At 43.5% G+C, this 24,409-nt stretch overlaps 1 protein-coding gene across 1 annotated transcript in view; it reads left to right on the top strand.

Annotated features, from left to right (window-relative positions):
- The first annotated feature begins 205 nt into the window (after positions 1–205).
- The window catches only part of LOC114566062 (deleted in malignant brain tumors 1 protein-like), a 36,194-nt gene continuing 11,990 nt past the window's right edge, over positions 206–24,409 (top strand). Inside the window, 3 exon segments of the mRNA XM_028594399.1 lie at positions 206–312; positions 1,211–1,291; positions 9,920–10,248. Of these exon segments, the coding sequence (XP_028450200.1) occupies positions 1,228–1,291; positions 9,920–10,248 (393 nt within the window). The 5' untranslated portion in view covers positions 206–312; positions 1,211–1,227.

The following is a 24,409-nucleotide window of genomic DNA, read 5'->3' as shown; positions in this document are numbered from 1 at the left end:
ACTCTTGGTAGGAGGTGTCTGACGGGACAGACCCAGACTCTTGGTAGGAGGTGTCTGACGGGACAGACCCAGGCTCTTGGTAGGCGGTGTCTGACGGTGCCGGTTGGGGGTGTGATGAACAGTGGCAATAATAGTCACAATAAATATAATGGAACTATGACTAGAAATAGTAGTTATAGTAGTTGATGGTGTAGCAGGGCACTGCAGGGCGTTACATTTGATTTGACATTGTTAGTGTCAGCAATCAGAAGTTCAGAGCATCATTAAACAGAGATTGAAGAAAAGAGGGCAAAAGCAACGGGAGGAGGAGAGGTAAGGATATATATATATGTGTCTGTCTGTGTGTGTGTCAGTGAATGCATGGTGTGTGTGTGTGTGTTTGTGTGTGTCGTTCTTCTTTTCCTGAACCCAACCCCGGGTCTTCTTAACAAGTGCCGTGTATGTTTACACTGCAATGTTGCAGACTGCCACCTGCTGTATACAGCGTAGACATACACGTGGATAACTCAAAAATGCGTACAGATAACACGCCTTTAAGAAAGCGGCGTGTATGTTTATACACTTTCGGGGCAGATGGTAAATCTCTATTTCTACACCACTAACAAGGGTCAAAATATCACCACACTTCCACTGTAGCATAATGAGGGTCCCTACATGTAAACTGAAGCATTGAGAACTTTGTTAGTGTACAGACAGTTTATTACAAAGATAGATTCTAAAGACATCAATCGTTAGCAGCTAATCACCAGTTTGTGCTAGCTTGTTTCTAGCTACATGCACATTGGATTAGCATGAAAACATATCTCTGAGAAGGGTATACACATATGTTATTAACCCCTAGATTCATTTTGCACGTGAATTGTCCTTTAACATTTTGACTTTGTTTTTAGGAAGCAAAAATGAATAAAATGTCTTCCTCCACCTTTTTTTATTCATGTCCCTAATACTCTTCCGTATATGTAATAAATCCTCCTTCAAGTCATGATGTTCAGTTTGTGTTGATTGTCAGATCAATAGTTTGTGCTGATGTAAAACTTGTTAGCATATTTTAGAATGTTAGAATATGGTAGCATTTGCTAGCATGTCAACACAGGCAGAATATAGGACCTTTAAGTTACTTGATTAGCCGTAATTAATTTCATCTACTATATCTGTAATATTAATCAGTATAATTGACTTGCAATATATTGTTCATTTCTCTCTCCAACAGGTTTTTGGTTATTAAAAATGTTCCAAAGGATCATTGGTCTGCTGCTGCTTCTCATGACTGCTTGTTCAGCTCAGAGCACAGGTGAGTTTATAAGTGAGTCCACAGGTGAGTCCACAGGTGAGTCCACAGGTGAGTCCACAGGTGAGGCCACTGGAGCAATAACACTGGTTCTACTTCCCCCCCAAAGTTTCCAGTTAGCTAACAGAAATGTACCTCTGCTACAGTTGTAGTTAGTTAGCTGCAGTGATGGAAGAAGTATTCAGATCCTTTACTGCAGTAAAAATACTAATACCACAATGTTAAGTTTAAGTCCTGCAGTGAAAATGTTTCTTAAGTTGAAGTGTGTAAGTATAATCAGGAAAATGTAGTTAAAGTATTAAAACATTAAAACATCATATTTTATAAACTACATGTGTTTTGTGAGCAGAAATCTTAATGTGTAAAGTAACTAGTAACTAAAGCTGTAACAGATGAATGTAGCGGAGTAACTAAAGTAACTAGTAACTAAAGCTGGAACAGATGAATGTAGTGGAGTAACTAAAGTAACTAGTAACTAAAGCTGTAACAGATGAATGTAGTGGAGTAACTAAAGTAACTAGTAACTAAAGCTGTAAAAGATGAATGTAGTGGAGTAACTAAAGTAACTAGTAACTAAAGCTGTAACAGATGAATGTAGCGGAGTAACTAAAGTAACTAGTAACTAAAGCTGGAACAGATGAATGTAGTGGAGTAACTAAAGTAACTAGTAACTAAAGCTGTAACAGATGAATGTAGCGGAGTAACTAAAGTAACTAGTAACTAAAGCTGGAACAGATGAATGTAGCGGAGTAACTAAAGTAACTAGTAACTAAAGCTGTAACAGATGAATGTAGTGAAGTAAAAAGTACAATATTTCTCTCTGAAATGTAGTGGAGTAGAAGTAGAAAGTGGCATGAAAAGACTCAAGTAAAGTACAAGTACCTCAACATTTGGACTGAAGTACAGTACTAGAGTAAATGTACTTAGTTACATTCCACTACTGGCTATCTAACATAAATAATGTATGAAATTTTGTTTCTTGTCTTGTTAAAGGGGCGCTATGCAGTTTTGGCCATTTCTTAGCTGTTTTATGACTTTTGCTGGCAGGTTTCTCTATATAGAGCCCCCCCTACAGGTTTCTCTATAGAGCCCCCCCTACAGGTTTCTCTATAGAGCCCCCCCTACAGGTTTCTCTATAGAACTCCCCCTACAGGTTTCTCTATATAGCTCCCCTACAGGTTTCTCTATAGAACTCCCCCTACAGGTTTCTCTATAGAGCTCCCCTACAGGTTTCTCTATAGAGCCCCCCCTACAGGTTTCTCTATAGAGCTCCCCCTACAGGTTTCTCTATAGATACAGGTTTCTCTATAGGTCCCCTACAGGTTTCTCTATAGAGCCCCCCCTACAGGTTTCTCTATAGAGCTCCCCCTACAGGTTTCTCTATAGAGCTCCCATACAGGTTTCTCTATAGAGCTCCCCCTACAGGTTTCTCTATAGAGCTCCCCCTACAGGTTTCTCTATAGAGCCCCCCCTACAGGTTTCTCTATAGAGCTCCCATACAGGTTTCTCTATAGAGCCCGCCTACAGGTTTCTCTATAGAGCTCCCATACAGGTTTCTCTATAGAGCCCCCCCTACAGGTTTCTCTATAGAGCCCGCCTACAGGTTTCTCTATAGAGCTCCCATACAGGTTTCTCCAACACAGTCTCACTCCCTACTCGTCAAATGTATGACGCATGGTCAAAGACCCTGGCGTCAAGTTTCAACGAAATAGGGGTACCCTTGACGTTATGTTATAACGAGACATTCATGTTATTCCCTCACCGTCGGATACCGACGAAAGAAAAAAACACGCCCCCCCCGCCCCTTAACTCGAAATCTGTGACAGTTATTGGTATTTTTAGCCCAATAACCGCTGTTTTAATCAACATTATTCACGAGATATTATCATGGTTTATATGTATTTCTTTTTATGTTATTATTTCGGTATATTTCGCCAGGGAAGCTGGATTGCTTTTTTTGTTGATTTATATTTTTAAACTATAATGCTACATCTATCAACATTTATTTAGATGTTATCATGGTATTCATTTCTTTACTTTAATAATATTATTTCGGTCTTATTACCGGTGAAATATTACAGTATATGCTGTAATATAGAACATTACGATATGATCCGAGCAGGAAGCATTCAAAGCCGATAGGCCTATCCCACAATGCAATGCGGCCATTCATTTCAAAGAATCGGGCAGCGATCAGCTGGTCTTTAACGCCAGGATCGCTTCAATATACATATATACAGTCAGTGGTCAGTATCACTTCAATATACATATATACAGTCAGTGGTCAGTATCACTTCAATATACATATATACAGTCAGTGGTCAGTATCACTTCAATATACATATACTTCAATATACATATATACAGTCAGTGGTCAGTATCACTTCAATATACATATACTTCAATATACATATATACAGTCAGTGGTCAGTATCACTTCAATATACATATATACAGTCAGTGGTCAGTATCACTTCAATATACATATACTTCAATATACATATATACAGTCAGTGGTCAGTATCACTTCAATATACATATATACAGTCAGTGATTGTGTCACCAGCAACAACACGTTGCTCAGTTTTGTTCCAGTAAGTTATGAACCATAATAACGTTTAAACGAATCTCCGGAAGTGACGTATTACTTCCCGCTCAGCGGATACGAAGATAAAAATATATAATATTCGTAATATTGATGTTTTTTTCTAACGTTGTATTTGAGGAGTTAAACAATAAAGATAGTTATAATAATAAAATACAGTTTCATGTGTTTGTCTCATATATTGTGTGCTCGGCCGGCCGGCGGGCCATTTCCCGGCAGACAGCAGAAAGAGGAGCCGAACGAGTCCCCCCACCCACCCCGGAAGAACTACAAGTGCTCAAGCTTTGTAACAGCTTCTGTGGCGTTTCTTATGGGAGTTGTAGTTTTAAAGTATATTGGTATATTTCACATAAGTAGAAGTTGGCAGTGTATAATTTTGGATACACCCTGGGGTTTTTTGGATGGAGAACACACTGGTGTCATCAGATTTTAAAAATCGAATCTTTAAATAGGTGAAAATAGCTTATTACCATATTTGACAGTGCTTACAGTAGGTAATTTGGTGACCATATCTATATGATAGCTGAGGTCCAGAGCTTTCTATAACAGCTGGTTTTATGTGTGTAGAACCTTCTGTTGCTAAATGACAGGCCTTCATACATGGACTGGGTTCAAGGTTCAGAGGTCAATATTTCAAAGCAGGAGTAATGTATCCTCTTCAGACTGACATATGTTCCTCTCCAGGTTGAGACCTTTCCAACGATGTGTTTGCTATAGTCCTACGACAAGGTTTTAATTTTTACACATCATGGAGACCACTTAGCAGGAGATAGCCTACTTTATTGTCCCCAGAGGTATATTTGCCTTGAGTTCAAATGCTTCACAAATAAGACTTGACATATTGTTTTATCATACAGCTGACATACTTAAAATAAAAAACAACATGAACAAAGTGATATAGTCTAGACTGAAGCACATCACACAGCAACAATCTATTGCTCATCTTTCACAAACAGTGACAAGAGCAACACAACCATGCTTCATATCATGAAGCTATTGCACACCCTCAATCTCAAGCAACATTATTTAAAGTTTTAATTGAGGTAGGTCCAAATTAGGCCTATATCATCATCAACGTTTTTATAGTTTAGAAATGTTAAGTTTACCCATATCTTCTGCCAGAGGATAAGAGCTCATACTTGGCATGGAGAATAAAGATAGAGCAGACCATATTCTGTGTGCTTGCCTGGAGAGACTGGTTTCTATTCCTCTACACAACCTTCATGAGAGTCATAATAAAATTCTCTGTAATGCAGCCTTGTATAACATAAACCATCTGATTCACCGTGGGTGTCTGCTCTAAATGATAACACACACTTTCAACACGGGCCTTCCAGCCAAAGGTGCATGTTGTCCATATGAACACCATTGGGCCTATAGGAGCAGAGCCGATGGATTGGTTCATCATTTATGACCTCTGATATCCTCTGACCCAGCTCTATCTCCAGAGTTACCTCAACTTCAGTTTCAAAGGGGGGGGGGGTCAGCTTTTCTTAGACATGAGTAGGGGGGGGCACCAAGGAAAAAAGGTTGGGAACCACTGCTCTGACCCATGTCATGACCCTTTTCTCAGCTTGTGAAATGGTTGAATGAGATGTGTGAGTTTTGTCTTTGTGCAGTAGTGCTGAGGTAGAAGTGTGCCAAAAATGCCATACACATGTTGTATATGTATACATACCCAAACAAAGCTATATACATCTTACTCAGTGAACAAAAACTTTGGTAACAATCTGCTTATCCTTTTAATTTCCTGAAAATGCTTCTTAAAACTAGTCCCTTCTTAATTTTGAAAAGGTAGTCTCAGTAAAGGCTACAAAGGTTAGGATGGCTACAAGCTGTAACCACGGTGATTGATATGAGGACCATCTTCTGAATATAATAATTAATATGTTAGGCCTACCATAAATTGATATTTCAAAAAAGTAATTTATTTAAAACAACTAATAATGCAGTGTGATTTTAAATCAAACTAAGTCCCACACATAAATATACTCATGTTTTTCCCCTTTAGTCTTTGCTATTAATATTCATCAACTGCAAAATTAGAAAATTGCGTTTTTAAATAACTATGTATGGAAAATAAAATAAAAAAATGCTTCTCTTTGTATATAGTTTATTGTTTTTCACAACAGTACAATTCAAAACAAATGCAAATTAGTCAAACAAGCCATTAGGCTGTATTTCTAAACACTCAACTGTAGGTTTTTTATATAGTATATATAAGGCAAATCAAAGTGCTAAATATAAAACACAATTTTTTCATTATTAGTATTTTATTGTGTAAATTCTCACGTACAACGTGGAACATTCTTTCACAGACGAGATGTGGAATTTCACGTCACTTCCGCGGATTCGTTTAAACGTAGACAAATACATGAAACTGTATTTTAATATTATAACAATCTTTATTGTTTAACTCCTCAAATACAACATTAGAAAAAAACATTAATATTACGAATGTTAGGCCTATATATTTTTATCTTCGTATCCGCCGAGCGGGGAAGTATACGTCACTTCCGGAGTTTTCCGCGGATTCGTTTAAACGTTATTATGGTTCATAACTTACTGGAACAAAACTGAGCAACGTGTTGTTGCTGGTGACACAATCACTGACTGTATATATGTATATTGTAGTGATACTGACCACTGACTGTATATATGTATATTGAAGTGATACTGACCACTGACTGTTTATATGTATATTGAAGTAATACTGACCACTGACTGTATATATGTATATTGAAGTGATACTGACCACTGACTGTATATATTTATATTGAAGTGATACTGACCACTGACTGTATATATGTATATTGTAGTTATACTGACCACTGACTGTATATATGTATATTGAAGTGATACTGACCACTGACTGTATATATGTATATTGAAGTGATACTGACCACTGACTGTATATATGTATATTGAAGTAATACTGACCACTGACTGTATATATGTATATTGAAGTGATACTGACCACTGACTGTATATATTTATATTGAAGTGATACTGACCACTGACTGTATATATGTATATTGTAGTTATACTGACCACTGACTGTATATATGTATATTGTAGTAATACTGACCACTGACTGTATATATGTATATTGAAGCGATCCTGGCGTTAAAGACCAGCTGATCGCTGCCCGATTCTTTGAAATGAATGGCCGCATTGCATTGTGGGATAGGCCTATCGGCTTTGAATGCTTCCTGCTCGGATCATATTGTAATGTTCTGTATTACAGCATATACTGTAATATTTCACCGGTAATAAGACCGAAATAATATTATTAAAATAAAGAAATGAATACAATGATAACATCTAAATAAATGTTGATAGATGTAGCATTATAGTTTAAAAAATATAAATCAACAAAAAAGCAATCCAGCTTCCCTGGCCGAAATATACCGAAATAATAACATAAAAAGAAATACATATAAACCATGATAATATCTCGTGAATAATGTTGATTAAAACATTGGTTATTGGGCTAAAAATACCAATAACTGTCACAGATTTCGAGTTAAGGGGCGGGGGGCGTGTTTTTTTCTTTCGTCGATATCCGACGGTGAGGGAATAACATGAATGTCTATCTGACGGACCCCCTCGTCGAAAAATAACGTCAAGGGTACCCCTATTTCGTTGAAACTTGACGCCAGGGTCCTTGACCATGCGTCATACATTTGACGAGTAGGGAGTGAGACTGTGTTGGTTTCTCTATAAAGCCCCCCCTACAGGTTTCTTTATAGAGCTCCCATACAAGTTTCTCTATAGAGCCCCCCCTACAGGTTTCTTTATAGAGCTCCCCCTACAGGTTTCTCTATAGAGCCCCCCCTACAGGTTTCTCTATAGAGCTCCCATACAGGTTTCTCTATAGAGCTCCCCCTACAGGTTTCTCTATAGAGCCCCCCTACAGGTTTCTCTATAGAGCCCCCCCCTACAGGTTTCTCTATAGAGCCCCCCTACAGGTTTCTCTATAGAGCTCCCCTACAGGTTTCTCTATAGAGCTCCCCCTACAGGTTTCTCTATAGAGCTCCCCTACAGGTTTCTCTATAGAGCTCCCCTACAGGTTTCTCTATAGAGCCCCCCCTACAGGTTTCTCTATAGAGCTCCCCTACAGGTTTCTCTATAGAGCCCCCCTACAGGTTTCTTTATAGAGCCCCCCCTACAGGTTTCTCTATAGAGCTCCCATACAGGTTTCTCTATAGAGCTCCCCTACAGGTTTCTCTATAGAGCCCCCCCTACAGGTTTCTCTATAGAGCCCCCCCCCTACAGGTTTCTCTATAGAGCTCCCCTACAGGTTTCTCTATAGAGCCCCCTACAGGTTTCTCTATAGAGCCCCCCCCCTACAGGTTTCTCTATAGAGCTCCCCTACAGGTTTCTCTATAGAGCCCCCCCTACAGGTTTCTTTATAGAGCCCCCCCTACAGCTCCTATGTTTACTCGTGTCTGATTCCTTGCTCGGTCAGTCTCTGTTTCTCTGACAATGCTTTCCTAGCTTTCTGCTTCTTTTTTGCTGGCTCAGCCATGACGATAGTGTGAAAAACTCCATTGCTACCTTGTTCTTATAGCTAGCCGGTTCCTGTATATGTGCAGTGCCGTAAAGCAATTTGGTGTATCGCGAGACGTGATATCACGTAGGGGTGGTACGGTTCACAAAACCCACGGTTCGGTTCATAGCACGGTTTTCGGTTCTGTACGGTTCTTGTTATTTTTTCTTTTAATCTTTAACACTCCAGAAATATATACTTCAGCATACAGTATATAGCTTAATTATCCACAATGTAGGATACAGTATTAAATCATGATATAGTTATATCATGTAGCCTAATCATGCACAAACTGAATGTGACTTGACTTTAAGCCCATTATTAAGACCATCTCTGAGGAAAGCTAGCTGAGATTTTGATACAGCAAGAGGGAAGACATTGTCGTGATTTCAACAAGCTTTTCATTTATTTGGCAAAAAAAAAGGAGAATGTGTATTGCCATCTACAGGAACTTATGTGCCTTTTTTTGCACATGAAGATTTTAATATTACAGAATATCAATTGAAATAACTTGCATTTATCAAACTGCCAACTTCAGTGTAGCTCTTACAAAAATGTATTCTTTAAAAGAAAAAGAGAGGAACTCTTAAAGCTCCATCTTTTGAATAAGTCAGAATACATTAAACATACATTAATTTCCTATCCTGGGCTGGGACACACATATGGTTTGATAAAGTACTTATTGGACTTATCATTGCACTTACAATAACGAGCGTAGCTGTCAAGCCCTCCTGTATACATCTCATCTCCGTTTTTTCCTGCATCCACCGTGTGTGTTTGTGTGTGTGTGTGTGTTTTTGTGTGTGTGTCTCTGTGTGTGTGTATGTGTCTCTGTGTGTGTCTCTGTGTGTGTGTGTGTGTGTGTGTGTGTGTGTGTGTGTGTGTGTGTGTGTGTGCACGCGTCAGTCGCGGGGAGAACTGAGCAGCCCCGCCCCGCTGCAGAGACCCGACAGGATCTAAACTGAAGACGCTTCAGTGAGTGAAAAAACGTTACAGGTACATTGATGTTAAAACGTCTTTCGCTGTACGTTTTGTTGGTAACTTGTTCACACCTTTTCTTTCGCGCAAAAGGGAAACACACTGAGGTCACATACGGGGCACCTGATGGGCACGAGGCCACATTGCGCATGCGTCGAACAGTGCGGCACACACACGCTCCGAACCGAGCGGACCGAATGGTTCGGATGATTTTTGAGCTGTACCACCACTAATATCACGCCATACTTCCTGACGCTGTGGCTGACGGCTCGCCAGCCGAAAGTTGCAAGGGTGGTTTTTCCGCTCACAGGCACTAAGGGGAAGTGAAACAACCACCATTCAACTCGAAAACTATCATATAACCATTCCAATGACTCCGAAGCTGTTCAGTTAAGGTAAATTAAGCAAAAAAAAAAACTGCATAGTTCCCCTTTAACTGTATCTGTGGGGACAATCTGTTCACTGTCGCTCTGTTTTCAACTGTTTTAATGTGTAGCTCCGACGGTGAGGTTGGTTAATGGTAACACATCATGCAACGGTAGATTGGAGATCCTCCATAACAACCAGTGGGGAACAGTGTGTGATGATGGTTGGGACATAAACGACGCCGAGGTGGTCTGCCGACAGCTGAGATGTGGCCCCGTCCAGTCTGCAACTAGTTCTGCCTCCTTTGGACAAGGCACCGGACAGATCTGGATGGATGATGTTGCCTGTACAGGCAGCGAGTCTTTTTTGTCAGAATGTCAACATCCAGGGTTTGGCACTCATAACTGTGGCCATGGTGAAGATGCTGGAGTCGTCTGTTCTGGTTAGTGACATTTAGTTGTGTCAAATGTGGTGTAGTCTAGGTTTTTGTAGTGAGTATACTATCATGTTTTCCCAGAGCGACAACCCCATGGGTTTTTGTAGCGTTACCACATAAATCACGTTTCAAACTCGAGGCCCGAGGGCCAAATTCGGCCACTCAAGTTTTGATCTAGCCCGCATTTCAATTTAGGTTCACAATAAATTTAGGCCCACCTAATTTTCGTCGCTTTTTCAGACAACTTTGACGCTTTTTTTCGGCCTTTTTTGGCCATTTTTCCAACTTTTTTGGTGCTTTATGAGGCCCAAAATGTAAGTGAGAAGACTACAGTATATGAGACATGCAATAATACAGTCAACAAATTTGACTTTTTCTCTTAAATAAAAGCATGTCAATAATCTCTCCATGTCTGGCCCTTGATTTGATTCTCATTTTCCAGTGTGGCCCTCTCGGAGTTAGAGAGTTAGACAGTTAGACACCCCTGGCATAAAGCATCAGCCTCATATGGCTCATTTCCTGTAATTTCTGTAAAATTAACAACTGCTGCATTGTCATCCGAAGCAGCAGTACAGCTTCAGGGGCAGTCTTAGCAAAACACTGAGAGAGTGGAGTTTAAATTAGCTTTCGTTTCATATATCTAGCTACTTTAGTGATTCACATTTGTTAATTTCAAATTTGTTGTTGTTCCGTTGCGACTCCCTACACAGACGGTGAATTTATGAATGTAAGTGTGAAAGTTCTCTCATCATCATTACGTAATGGTACCCTTCCCTTTTTGTAAGTGGGTATACTGAAATCCTTGACCTTTCCCAGTGGGTATACTCCGTACACCTGTGTACCACGTAGACTTCACCACTGGTTGTGTCAAATGTTTTGATTGAGGGGACTTTCAGTAGAAAACAGTCCAGTTACACTAGCTTCCTTTTCTACTTATTGTTCACAAAACTGTGAACAACAACAAGAACAACAAGAAGAACAAAAATGCACACATAACCAACCAGACTAATATGATTGGATAAACAAGTGCTAGTAATTTCTTCACTTGGTAAATTATCTTTTAAAGTGCTCATATTTTGCTTTTAGCTTCTTCCCTTTCCTTTATTGTGTTCTATATCTTTTTGTGCACGTTATAGGTTTACAAAGTGAAAAAGCCCAAAGTCCCCCCCAAAGGGACTTACCATCTCCAACAGAAAACACTGTTTACAAACTGCTCCAAAAAGCTCTATTGTAGTCCAGCCTTTACTTCAGAGACAAACATTCATCACTTTCTAGCACACGTTATAATGCTCGCCTAGCTGCTAGCATAGCACGCCCTCATACTCTGCTTCTGACTGGCTAGTAGTCCTTACCTAGGTACTGTCAGGGCACGCCCTCATACTCTGCTTCTGACTGGCTAGTAGTCCTTACCTAGGTACTGTCAGGGCACGCCCTCATACTCTGCTTCTGACTGGCTAGTAGTCCTTACCTAGGTACTGTCAGGGCACGCCCTCATACTCTGCTTCTGACTGGCTAGTAGTCCTTACCTAGGTACTGTCAGGGCCCTCATACTCTGCTTCTGACTGGCTAGTAGTCCTTACCTAGGTACTGTCAGGGCCCTCATACTCTGCTTCTGACTGGCTAGTAGTCCATACCTAGGTACTGTCAGGGCCCTCATACTCTGCTTCTGACTGGCTAGTAGTCCTTACCTAGGTACTGTCAGGGGGCGCCCTCATACCAGAGATGGGGACTCAAGTCTGAGACTCAGACTCAAGTCACACTTAAGTCGCACAAACAGCTGACTTCAGACTTGACTTGCGACTCGACCCAGAAGACTTCTGACTTGACTCGAGCTTCGAGACTCGCCAACAACCGCTTTTCATACAATTATTGCTTTTTAAATGTAAATGTATTCATGTATTTCTATTTTCTTTTATTGCCGTATATACGGGGAAATGTATGACGAGCTGTATGTCCCCTTCCCTTTGCCATAATGTGCAACATAACACATCCGCATCCATATTTTTTATAAATACACATATAAAAAAATTCATTGCTGATGGCGACACCAAGTCCTCCCGGAGTTGTGCCTTTTGTCATTAGTTTTGCTTTCATTAACTTGGTAAACAGGGTTAGTAAGAGAACAGCTACATGTGAGGTGTGTGGCACCAAGATAAATGATAAATGATCAACAACGTCTGACTTCATCAGGCATCTCCAAATGCACCCAGATAGGTCAGTCACTCACACATTAATGTTAAAAGAGACGTTACATTTAGCAAATATCATCACAGGTAACAAGCTAACCATCGCAAAAGTATTGTGCTAATACTGGGAACAGGCACTATGTATCTGTATAGTTAGTAGTCGCTGAGGCTAAGAAATCCATGGCACACAGGAGGCGGGACGCATGGATTCATCTCCCCAGGAATAAACGCTGTGTCGGGGGGAAAACTCATGTGATGCGTAATTGATCCCGTGGATGATTTGTAGGCTATTAAGTGAACAGGGTGTACCCGGTCCACCAAACACTATCTTGACTGTCTTAATTTTGCACATATTTCTGTTACTGTAGTCCTATTTACTATTTCATTATTTCATCCATGCATGGCTCAGCCGTCCCCTGCTGTGGAGACGCTGGCCTCACTCATTACATCAGTGAGTTCAAACTGCTTATTGTGCGTAATATGGACTGACATTGAGATGCATGTTGTTCTGTAACTGGTGTGGCGCTGCCACTATTCTCTTGATTTCCACTTTGAAATTTTTTTGAGTGAAAGTTACATTTAGCATATATCATCACAGGTAACAAGCTAACCATTGCTAAGTGTTGTGCTAATGCTGGGAACAGACACATTGTATCTTTATAGTTGTATCCATATGATGTGACAGACTTAGGTTAATATTTCACCAGGTCCGAGGGCTAGAGGGATGTGTTAAGTAGACCCCATAAAGTTATACTACAACTGATTCTGATACTGTACTGTATGGATGGTAGTTACAAGACATGCTTTGAATTCATCAGATTTAACAATAGAGTGTTAGGGACAGATCAGATGGCCAGGGACTTAAGACTTGACTTGAACTTGCAAAAAATGACTTGTGAACATCTCTGCCTCATACTCTGCTTCTGACTGGCTAGTAGTCCTTACCTAGGTACTGTCAGGGCCCTCATACTCTGCTCCTGACTGTCTAGTAGTCCTGACCTCGGTAATGTCAGGGCTCACCCTCATACTCTGCTTCTGACTGGCTAGTAGTCTTTACCTAGCTACTGAGCACGTGCGACTCCCAACAAAGATTGAACAGAAGTGCGATGCCTCACTCTGTAGCTAAAACAGAGAGCTCAACATACAGGGTGAAAAGAGGAGCTGCAGCCATGTGCAGTACAACAAATATATGGTGCTTTCTGAAAATTAAACCACATTATCCTATTCTGGTACAAACTCTAAATACAATTATGAACCTGAAAATGAGCATAACATGAGCACCTTAAACTGACAAACATCATCCGTGTAATTCATGGCTCAATTTAAACGGGATCAAGACATTATTTATCTCTCCCAGTTCACTACCAGATATATTATTACTGAAATAAAGTCCCATGGTGATCCACTGGAAGGGGAGGGACTTTGCCTCTTTAAACTATCAAATACCCAAAATTCATTGTTCCTGCTGTATTGTGCCTAATGTGTTTCATCTTGTGTTCCAGATGATCTTAGTGGTTTTCTAGAGCCGGAGTTGGTGTGTGGACAGGATCACCTGCGTCTGGCAGTCCAGAAGAGGCTGTTGGAGGAACGAGGGCTGAACGCCTCCTCCGCTCACCTGATCGACCCGCGCTGCCACCAGCAGGTCGACCAACAGGAGGCGATGTGGTACCTGGTACAGCGAAGGCAGGGTATCTGTGGAAATGTGGTAGTGGTGAGTTTGGTTAGATGTCTCAGAATGTCCCCCCACAGTCCATATCTGAATATTTCAGCCTGGTCTCACAAAAATCCCTGAAATTATCACAAACTGTTAACAGCGCATTACTTGGTGGTGGCACAGAATGTGTAAAAATTACGTGTGGCCACCACGGAAAACAATGCCAATGTAAAGTCAATGAGAAGTTGACATAGCATTATGAGTGACTACGGTATCGAGTAGAATGGAAGCCCAAAAATCTGCGTAAGGAGGTTGGTTGGGGGGGGTGGAAGGGTCAAACAATACAGGACTTTCAGCAAGGAGACCGCCCCCAACCGTCCCGTTCTTCTTTTCCTAAACCTATACTGTTGTTGTACCGCAGCGCAAAGCCCGACACAAGTGTCTTTGCTAGTTTTAGACCAACGCAGTTGTCAATTTCCCGTCCAGCGCCCACATTGTTTAAATAACAAATGCACCTGCACCTTACAGGGGGGTGTGTTCAGGTGCATTCTGGGCATGCTGGTCTTACAGGGAGGTGTGTTCAGGTGCATTCTGGGCGTGCTGGTCTTACAGAGAGGTGTGTTCAGGTGCATTCTGGGCATATTGCTATCTTGAGGCAGCGGAAAGTGATGGCGCCATTGACCAACAAAAACCTGGTCTAAAGTCAATAACGCAGCATTTCATTGTTATTTTAACAGAGCATTAGTTAAATGCTCCTAGGCTCGTGCACAGCACGCACACACACACACACACACACACACACACACACAGGGACGCACAGCAGCACACACACATGCTGAAGATTAGAAATAAATATATTACAGTGCAAATCCTCCATCATAACAGCAATGCTCCAAGGTCCAAACGCGCCTGACTTTTAAAGGGAATTGGAGATGATCTCTCATTGGTTGATTGCATGTTACACCCTAAACACACCTCTGATTAATGAAGACACTAAGAACAACCCTTTAGAACCATGTTCCCGGAGCACGGACCCTTTTTTCCACCGTCAAACTAGCAAAAGTGGATTCGTACATGCCCTAAAAGCACCAGCGCCAGGCGCTTCACGCTGTGCACTCAGATCGTTAAAATAGGGCCCTTTATCTTGTTGACAGAACAAATCAGATTAAGTAGTTTTTCACTGATTTCATCATGTTGACTTTAATCTGTTTTTATTTGTTGCAGACAAACGGCTCCCACATTACGTACTCCAACATTTTGTTCGTGTACCTGTCTGATTGGTCCAACGACTCGCTCTCCATCCCGATGAGCTTCCCGTTTTCCTGCGTCTTCCCGCTCAATAACATCACCAGCCTGGACACCGCCATTCGATACCAGCTGCCGTGAGTCATATGGTCAATTAGAACTTTTGTTTTTCTCCTTAAAAAGCTTTGAAACTGCAGATAATCCTTTAAAATGTCTTCATATACGCTCATTAAAGCACTCATTAAAGCGTAACTCTCGCCAAAATGCAACCTAGGGTGTTTTTGTGAACGTACCCGAGTCAAACTTTTGTTTAAAAGCATAATTAAGACGGAAACGCCACTTTTAGGATTGACCCTATTATGGATTTGGGTCAAATGGCCTTTTGAATGGGAGTGCTGGGGCACTACTATGATAGCATCCCAATCACTATTTTTAAAACACTGAGAAGGCTCGACACGACATGAGACTTTGCTCCAAGTATCACCAGGGTCTCTACACATGAACTCAGCATTGAGAACATTGTTTGTGTTCACAGAGTTTACTAAAAATAAATGTTTTAACAACTCACTTTATCGGTTGTTGTTTACACTCGCCACCATCTTATCAGTCAAAAAGAGTCGATCTTTGAATGCGAATGAACGGACTACATAGGTGGACATGTCATTATTATATGAGGCTCCTTTTTCGACTAAAAGGTCAATATTGTTTTTCACTAAGAAGAAAACTACAAATTATTTGTGCATTTATCTGGAACTAAGCTTTAGGAGCTTTCCATCTTAACTCTCCTCTCTGTTAATGTCCATCCTAACTCTCTTCTCTGTTACGTTGCATCTTAACTCTCCTCTCGGTTACGTTGCATCTTAACTCTCCTCTTGGTTACGTTCCATCTTAACTCTCTTCTCGGTTACGTTGCATCTTAACTCTCCTCTCTGTTACGTTCCATCTTAACTCTCCTCTCGGTTACGTTCCATCTTAACTCTCCTCTCGGTTACGTTGCATCTTAACCCTCCTCTCTGTTATGTTGCATCTTAACTCTCCTCTCGGTTACATTGCATCTTAACTCTCCTCTTGGTTACGTTGCATCTTAACTCTCCTCTCTGTTAATGTCCATCTTAACTCTCCTCTCAGTTACGTTGCATCTTAACTCTCCTCTCGGTTACGTTGCATCTTAACTCTCCTCTCGGTTACGTTGCATCTTAACTCTCCTCTCGGTTACGTTGCATCTTAACTCTCCTCTCGGTTACGTTGCATCTTAACTCTCCTCTCGGTTACGTTGCATCTTAACTCTCCTCTCGGTTACGTTGCATCTTAACTCTCCTCTCTGTTAATGTCCATCTTAACTCTCCTCTCTGTTAATGTCCATCTTAACTCTCCTCTCGGTTAAGTTGCATCTTAACTCTCCTCTCGGTTAAGTTGCATCTTAACTCTCCTCTCTGTTACGTTCCATCTTAACTCTCCTCTCGGTTACGTTGCATCTTAACTCTCCTCTTGGTTACGTTGCATCTTAACTCTCCTCTCGGTTACGTTGCATCTTAACTCTCCTCTCGGTTACGTTGCATCTTAACTCTCCTCTCGGTTACGTTGCATCTTAACTCTCCTCTCGGTTACGTTGCATCTTAACTCTCCTCTCGGTTACGTTGCATCTTTACTCTCCTCTCGGTTACGTTGCATCTTAACTCTCCTCTCGGGTTACTTTGCATCTTAACTCTCCTCTCGGTTACGTTGCATCTTAACTCTCCTCTCGGTTACGTTGCATCTTAACTCTCCTCTCGGTTACTTTGCATCTTAACTCTCCTCTCGGTTACGTTGCATCTTAACTCTCCTCTCTGTTACGTTGCATTCAGAGATCGACTCTTTTTGACTGGCAAGATGGACCGCAAGCCTAAACAACAAGTGCTACAGTGAGTTGTTAAAACCTTTGTTTTTAGTAAACCATGAACACAAACAGTGTTCTCAATGCTGAGTTCATGTGTAGAGCCCCTGGCGATACTTGGAGCAAAATGTGTTGTTGTTCCCACAATGGCAGCTACAGACTGTTAGGTCCCGGTGTTGGAATCCTCTACAGTGAAATACAGTCATACTTTACACTGTTTAACTGTCAGCAATTTAACCGTGTTTAATCCAGCTGCTAGCTAACGGTAAGCTAACCTTACCTCCTTTGAGTGTAGTATAAAGTCAGACACCAACATTTTCGTTGTTATTCGGTCTCGTTACTATCGTTTACGTCAGCACCGGTGCCCTATTGGCACCGAGTTTTGGTACCCAACCATACTTAAAAGTGGTGTTTCTGTCCTAAATATGCTTTTAAACGAAAGTTTTGACTCAGGTATATTAACCATATTCAGGTTGCATTTTGGCGAGAGTTACGCTTTATGGAAACCCTTAAAATCCAATTAGAATACTTTAATTTTGTCATTATCAATGGGTAAAGTATTGGTAATTTAAGATGATATGAAGGGATTCAGTTTCATAGTCTATGTCGTGAGAGTCGAGTGTTGTTACTTCAGTTCCCCTGTGTGTCTTCTCTTAACGTGTCTCGTCTCTCTGCCATCGTAGAGTCGGCTTGGTGCGTTCAGGTGACCCCACCAGGGCGCGGATTACTCTGTACAAGAGGCCGGACTACAGCGAGCCATTCCCCGCTGGCCCAGTCAGCCTGCCGCTGGGCACCGCCCTGCACGTCGGCGTCTCTGTGGAAAACTACGACAACAACCACTTCGTGCTCCTTCTGGAGCACTGCTACGTCACAAACTCGTCCAGCGCCGATGATCCTGCCACATACGACCTGATCCAGAACAGGTGACCAGATTCATTACAACTCAGCTCACTCTGACTTTAATGTGTTCTTGGTTTTTTATCTGATTTATTTCCTGCTTTGACTGAAAGTTTATTTAAGTCACTGAATCACTGAAAATCCTTGTCTCCTCTTTTGCATTTGGGTCCTAACCTGCAGCTCTAAACAAGAGAAGGTAACGGTGGCAGTTTTAAACACGTGGTTAATTTTGTGAAACGGTCCCGGTTTGGTTAGGTTTAGACACCAAAACTAGTGAGTTAAGTTGATAAAATGATGGAGGTCTGGGTTCAAATCAGACGTGACTTCACTTCCTGAAGGTGACTGTTTCCTTTCCATTTCAAACAGGAGATGAGCCCCCGTCTCCTGGGTCAAAGTCCGTTGTTTGGTTAACCCCCCTGCCGTCCCCCCCCCCAACCTGCCTCTTTACCAGGACATTTGGCGCTCTTCTACTTCCTCACCTTACTTCCAGTGTTGGGAGTAACAGCGTTTAAGTATAACGGCGTTACTAACAGCGTTATGTTTTCAGTAATGGAGTAATCTAATTAATTACTTTTCCCATCGTTGCAACGCCGTTATCATTACTGAGAATATAAAATGGCGTGTTACTACAATTTGGTTGAATGAAGCGCGAGGTGTCAGGCTTTGGCTGCACACCAGCTGCCTGGAGAGAGCAGGGGGGATGATGACACCATTGCAAATGCGATGCTGATTGGCTGGGTGGGCGGATGCCCTGCTCACGCTGAGACACTGCATGCTCTGACTACCACTAAACACAAGACAGCGACAATGGGAACGAGCCAGGGACATTCATAGGTAGCGTTCTCGAACTGGAAGTACCGGCACTACTTCTCGCTCATTGAAATTAAAGGCAAGAATGTTTATGCAACATGCACGCTATGCCCAGGAAAAAAAGACTTTATCCACGTCTGCTTCAAGCAACTCCAATCTTACGAAGCCCCTCACATCAACACATGCTAACACGACACTTGTTGCTGCTGCTAACCCCGAGCCCAAATGCAACTAGCGTGAGCTCCAGCGAAGGAGACGGAGCCACTTTATTAAAAGAGTTGGATAGTGTATATATATATATATACGATTTCAGAGATTTGCACTACTTAATAGCCAGATTTTCCTTTGTTTCTTTTTACCCAAGTTTACATTTGTTTGTCTTAATTGTGCACTTGAATTTTATTTCCAATATTTATTTTTTATGTTTTTATTTCTATGCATATCAAATGGCAGGCTGCAATCTATTGAGTTCAAATAAATACCAAAGTGTTCTAAAATACCGTATATAGTGTTTTTAATCTTCAATCAGTTAATATAAACATCTTTGATGTTAGGGTTAGGGTTAGATTGCACACGTGTGAACAGAACATGAGCTGCTTTGTGATTGGCTCTCCCCACCAGGTGTCCAGTTGACCCTCGCCATGTGAAGGTGGCAGAAAGCGGTGTGTCGCAGCGAGCTCGCTTCTCGGCGCTGCTGTTCCTCTACCACGGGACCTTTGAGGACGTTTATCTGCACTGCCGGATCAGCCTGTGTGACCGGGACAGAGGCCCCTGCAGCCCTGTGAGTCCAACATACTTGGCCTGAAGAAGGCCTACACACACACACACACACACACACACACAGACACACACACATAAACACACACACACAGACACACAGACACACACACACACACACACACACACACACACACACACACACACACACACACACACACACACACACACACACACACACACACACACACACACACACACACACACACACACACACACACACACACACACACACACACACACACACACACACACACACACACACACACACACACACACACACACACACACACACACACACACACACACACACACACACACACACACACACACACACACACACACACACACACACACACACACACACACACACACACACACACACACACACACACACACACACACACACACACACACACACACACACACACACACACACACACACAAACAGACACACACACACACACACACACACACAGACACACACACACACACACACACACAAACATATACACACAGACACACACACACACACACACACACACACACACACACACACACACACACAGACACGCACACATATACACACACACACAGAAACACAAACACACGCGCACACACACAGACACAGACACACACACACAAAGAAGGACACACACACACAGACATACACACACATAAAACACACACACACACACACACACACAGAGACACACATAAACACACAGACATACACATACACACACACAGACACACACACACACACACACATATATATATACACACACACACACACACACATATATACACACACACACACACACACAAACACACACACACACACACACAGATACACAGACACAGACACACACACACACACACACACACACACACACACACACACACACACACACACACACACAAACACACACAAACACATACACACACGCACACACACACAGACACACACACATGCACACAGATTTTTAAAGCTTTTCTTTTACATTTGTCACTTTTTTTGAAATTTTTGTCACTTTTTTCAAAGTTCTTTTATCACTATTTTTTCTTAAAAAGCTATAAAATTAACTAAAACACAAAAATTCAATGAACGTAGTAAACTGATTATGTATTTAACTGATTTTTTAACGCTTTTTGTACTTTTTAAGTCATCTTGAGTCTCTATTTCTTGTGTTTCTGTGTACCTTTGTGTATCAATAAAGTTTTGATTTATTCCCTTTAGAACTGTTCCAGGCGACGAGCTCGGTCCGCCACCGCAGCCAATCAGCTTCCTGTCACTGTTGGACCAATCAGCTGTGAGTATTTCCTTTAATCTCAGTTTAGTGTTCCAGTCACACTTCACCCATCATGTTCTGATCCGAGTTTCCTGTTCAGGGTCATAACAAGAGCGCTGAGGCTGCAGAGGAATCAACTTCCTGTTGCTGAGGCGGAGAATCTTTATTACTTCACTTTATTACACAAATGTTTGGGTATTTTCTAAAACATCTTTTTTGATCGTCACACTGTCAGAATGATTGTTTTCCTTAAATAAAAAAGCAGATTAAACTGAACATCTGACTTTGTTTTGTGATGAAATAAAAAATAAAAATGAAAGATGATGAACCTTTGATGAGTTTATACGATTTTTTATTTAACTTTGAAGTTACAATCGAGAGCATAAGTAGGTTAAATAGTCACTGGGATGCAGAGCAAGAGTTCAGTAGGGTGACAGCCGCAAGAAAGACCCTTCCTCTGAACCTGCTGGTACCGGTTCCTCTGAACCTCCCGGACCAGCCTGTGGTTGGGGTGAGAACATGTTCTGGTTGGGGTGAGAACAGACTGTGGTTGGGGTGAGAACAGGCTGTGGTTGGGGTGAGAACAGACTGTGGTTGGGGTGAGAACATGTTCTGGTTGGGGTGAGAACAGACTGTGGTTGGGGTGAGAACAGGCTGGGGTGGAGAACAGGGGGTTGGGGAGAACAGGCTGTGGTTGGGGTGAGAACAGACTGTGGTTGGGGTGAGAACAGGTTGTGGTTGGGGTGAGAACAGGCTGTGGTTGGGGTGAGAACAGGCTGTGGTTGGGGTGAGAACAGGCTGTGGTTGGGGTGAGAACAGGCTGTGGTGGGGGGTGGTTGGTTGGGGTGAGAACAGGCTGTGGTTGGGGTGAGAACAGGCTGTGGTTGGGGTGAGAACAGGCTGTGGTTGGGGTGAGAACAGACTGTGGTTGGGGTGGGAACAGGCTGTGGTTGGGGTGAGAACAGGCTGTGGTTGGGGTGAGTTGGGGCTGTGGTTGGGGTGAGAACAGGCTGTGGTTGGGGTGAGAACAGGCTGTGGTTGGGGTGAGAACAGGCTGTGGTTGGGGTGAGAACAGGCTGTGGTTGGGGTGAGAACAGGCTGTGGTTGGGGTGAGAACAGGCTGTGGTTGGGGTGAGAACAGGCTGTGGTTGGGGTGAGAACAGACTGGGTTGAGAACAGACTGTGGTTGGGGTGAGAACAGGTTGTGGTTGGGGTGAGAACAGGCTGTGGTTGGGGTGAGAACAGGCTGTGGTTGGGGTTGGTTGGGGTGAGAACAGGCTGTGGTTGGGGGGTGAGAACAGACTGTGGTTGGGGTGAGAACAGGCTGTGGTTGGGGTGAGAACAGGCTGTGGTTGGGGTGAGAACAGGCTGTGGTTGGGGTGAGAACAGACTGTGGTTGGGGTGAGAACAGGCTGTGGTTGGGGGTGAGAACAGTTGTGGTTGGGGTGAGAACACAGAACTGACTGTGGTTGGGGTGAGAACAGGCTGTGGTTGGGGTGAGAACAGGCTGTGGTTGTGGGGGTGAGAACAGACTGTGGTTGTGGTTGGGGTGGTTGGAACAGAACAGGCTGTGGTTCTGTAACAGGCTGTTGGGGTGAGAACAGGCTGTGGTTGGGGAGAACAGGCTGTGGTTGGGGTGAGAACAGGCTGTGGTTGGGGTGAGAACAGGCTGTGGTTGGGGTGAGAACAGGCTGTGGTTGGGGTGAGAACAGGCTGTGGTTGGGGTGAGAACAGGCTGTGGTTGGGGTGAGAACAGGCTGTGGTTGTGGTTGGGGTGAGAACAGGCTGTGGTTGGGGTGAGAACAGGCTGTGGTTGGGGTGAGAACAGGCTGTGGTTGGGGTGAGAACAGGCTGTGGTTGGGGTGAGAACAGACTGGTTGGGGTGAGAACAGGCTGTGGTTGGGGTGAGAACAGACTGTGGTTGGGGTGAGAACAGGCTGTGGTTGGGGTGAGAACAGGCTGTGGTTGGGGTGAGAACAGGCTGGTGGTTGGGGTGAGAACAGGCTGTGGTTGGGGTGAGAACAGACTGTGGTTGGGGTGAGAACAGGCTGTGGTTGGGGTGAGAACAGGCTGTGGTTGGGGTGAGAACAGGCTGTGGTTGGGGTGAGAACAGGCTGTGGTTGGGGTGAGAACAGGCTGTGGTTGGGGTGAGAACAGGCTGTGGTTGGGGGAGAACAACAGGCTGTGGTTGGGGGGTGAGAACAGGCTGAACAGGCTGTGGTTGGGGTGAGAACAGACTGTGGTTGGGGTGAGAACAGGCTGTGGTTGGGGTGAGAACAGACTGTGGTTGGGGTGAGAACAGGCTGTGGTTGGGGGTGAGAACAGGCTGTGGTTGTGGCTTGGGGGTGAGAACAGGCTGTGGTTGGGGTGAGAACAGGCTGAGAACAGGCTGTGGTTGGGGTGAGAACAGGCTGTGGTTGGGGGAGAACTGTGGTTGGGGTGAGAACAGGCTGTGGAACAGACTGTGGTTGGGGTGAGAACAGACTGTGGTTGGGGGAGAACAGGCTGTGGTTGGGGTTGAGAACAGGCTGTGGCTGAGTGGTGGTTGGGGTGAGAACAGGCTGTGGTTGGGGTGAGAACAGACTGTGGTTGGGGTGAGAACAGGCTGTGGTTGGGGTGAGAACAGGCTGTGGTTGGGGTGAGAACAGGCTGTGGTTGGGGGAGAACAGGACTGTGGTTGGGGTGAGAACAGGCTGTGGTTGGGGTGAGAACAGGCTGTGGTTGGGGTGAGAACAGGCTGTGGTTGGGGTGAGAACTGTGGTTGGGGTGAGAACAGGCTGTGGTTGGGGTGAGAACAGGCTGTGGTTGGGGTGAGAACAGACTGTGGTTGTGGTTGGGGTGAGAACAGGCTGTGGTTGGGGTGAGAACAGGCTGTGGTTGGGGTGAGAACAGGCTGTGGTTGGGGTGAGAACAGGCTGTGGTTGGGGTGAGAACAACTGTGGTTGGGGGAGAACAGTGGCTGTGGTTGGGGTGAGAACAGGCTGTGGTTGGGGTGAGAACAGGCTGTGGTTGGGGTGAGAACAGGCTGTGGTTGGGGTGAGAACAGGCTGTGGTTGGGGTGAGAACAGGCTGTGGTTGGGGTGAGAACAGGCTGAGAACAGGTTGGGGGTGAGAACAGACTGTGGTTGGGGTGAGAACAGGCTGTGGTTGGGGTGAGAACAGGCTGTGGTTGGGGTGAGAACAGGCTGTGGTTGGGGTGAGAACAGACTGTGGTTGGGGTGAGAACAGGCTGTGGTTGGGGTGAGAACAGACTGTGGTTGGGGTGAGAACAGGCTGTGGTTGGGGTGAGAACAGGCTGTGGTTGGGGTGAGAACAGACTGTGGTTGTGGGTGTGGTTGGGGTGAGAACAGGCTGTGGTTGGGGTGAGAACTGGGGTGAGAACTGTGGTTTGAGAACAGGCTGTGGAGAGAACAACAGAACAGGCTGTGGTTGGGGTGAGAACAGGCTGTG

The sequence above is a fragment of the Perca flavescens genome, chromosome 12 (assembly GCF_004354835.1).
Source record: "Perca flavescens isolate YP-PL-M2 chromosome 12, PFLA_1.0, whole genome shotgun sequence".
Lineage (NCBI taxonomy): Eukaryota > Metazoa > Chordata > Actinopteri > Perciformes > Percidae > Perca > Perca flavescens.
This window is presented reverse-complemented; position numbering and strand designations above follow the sequence as displayed.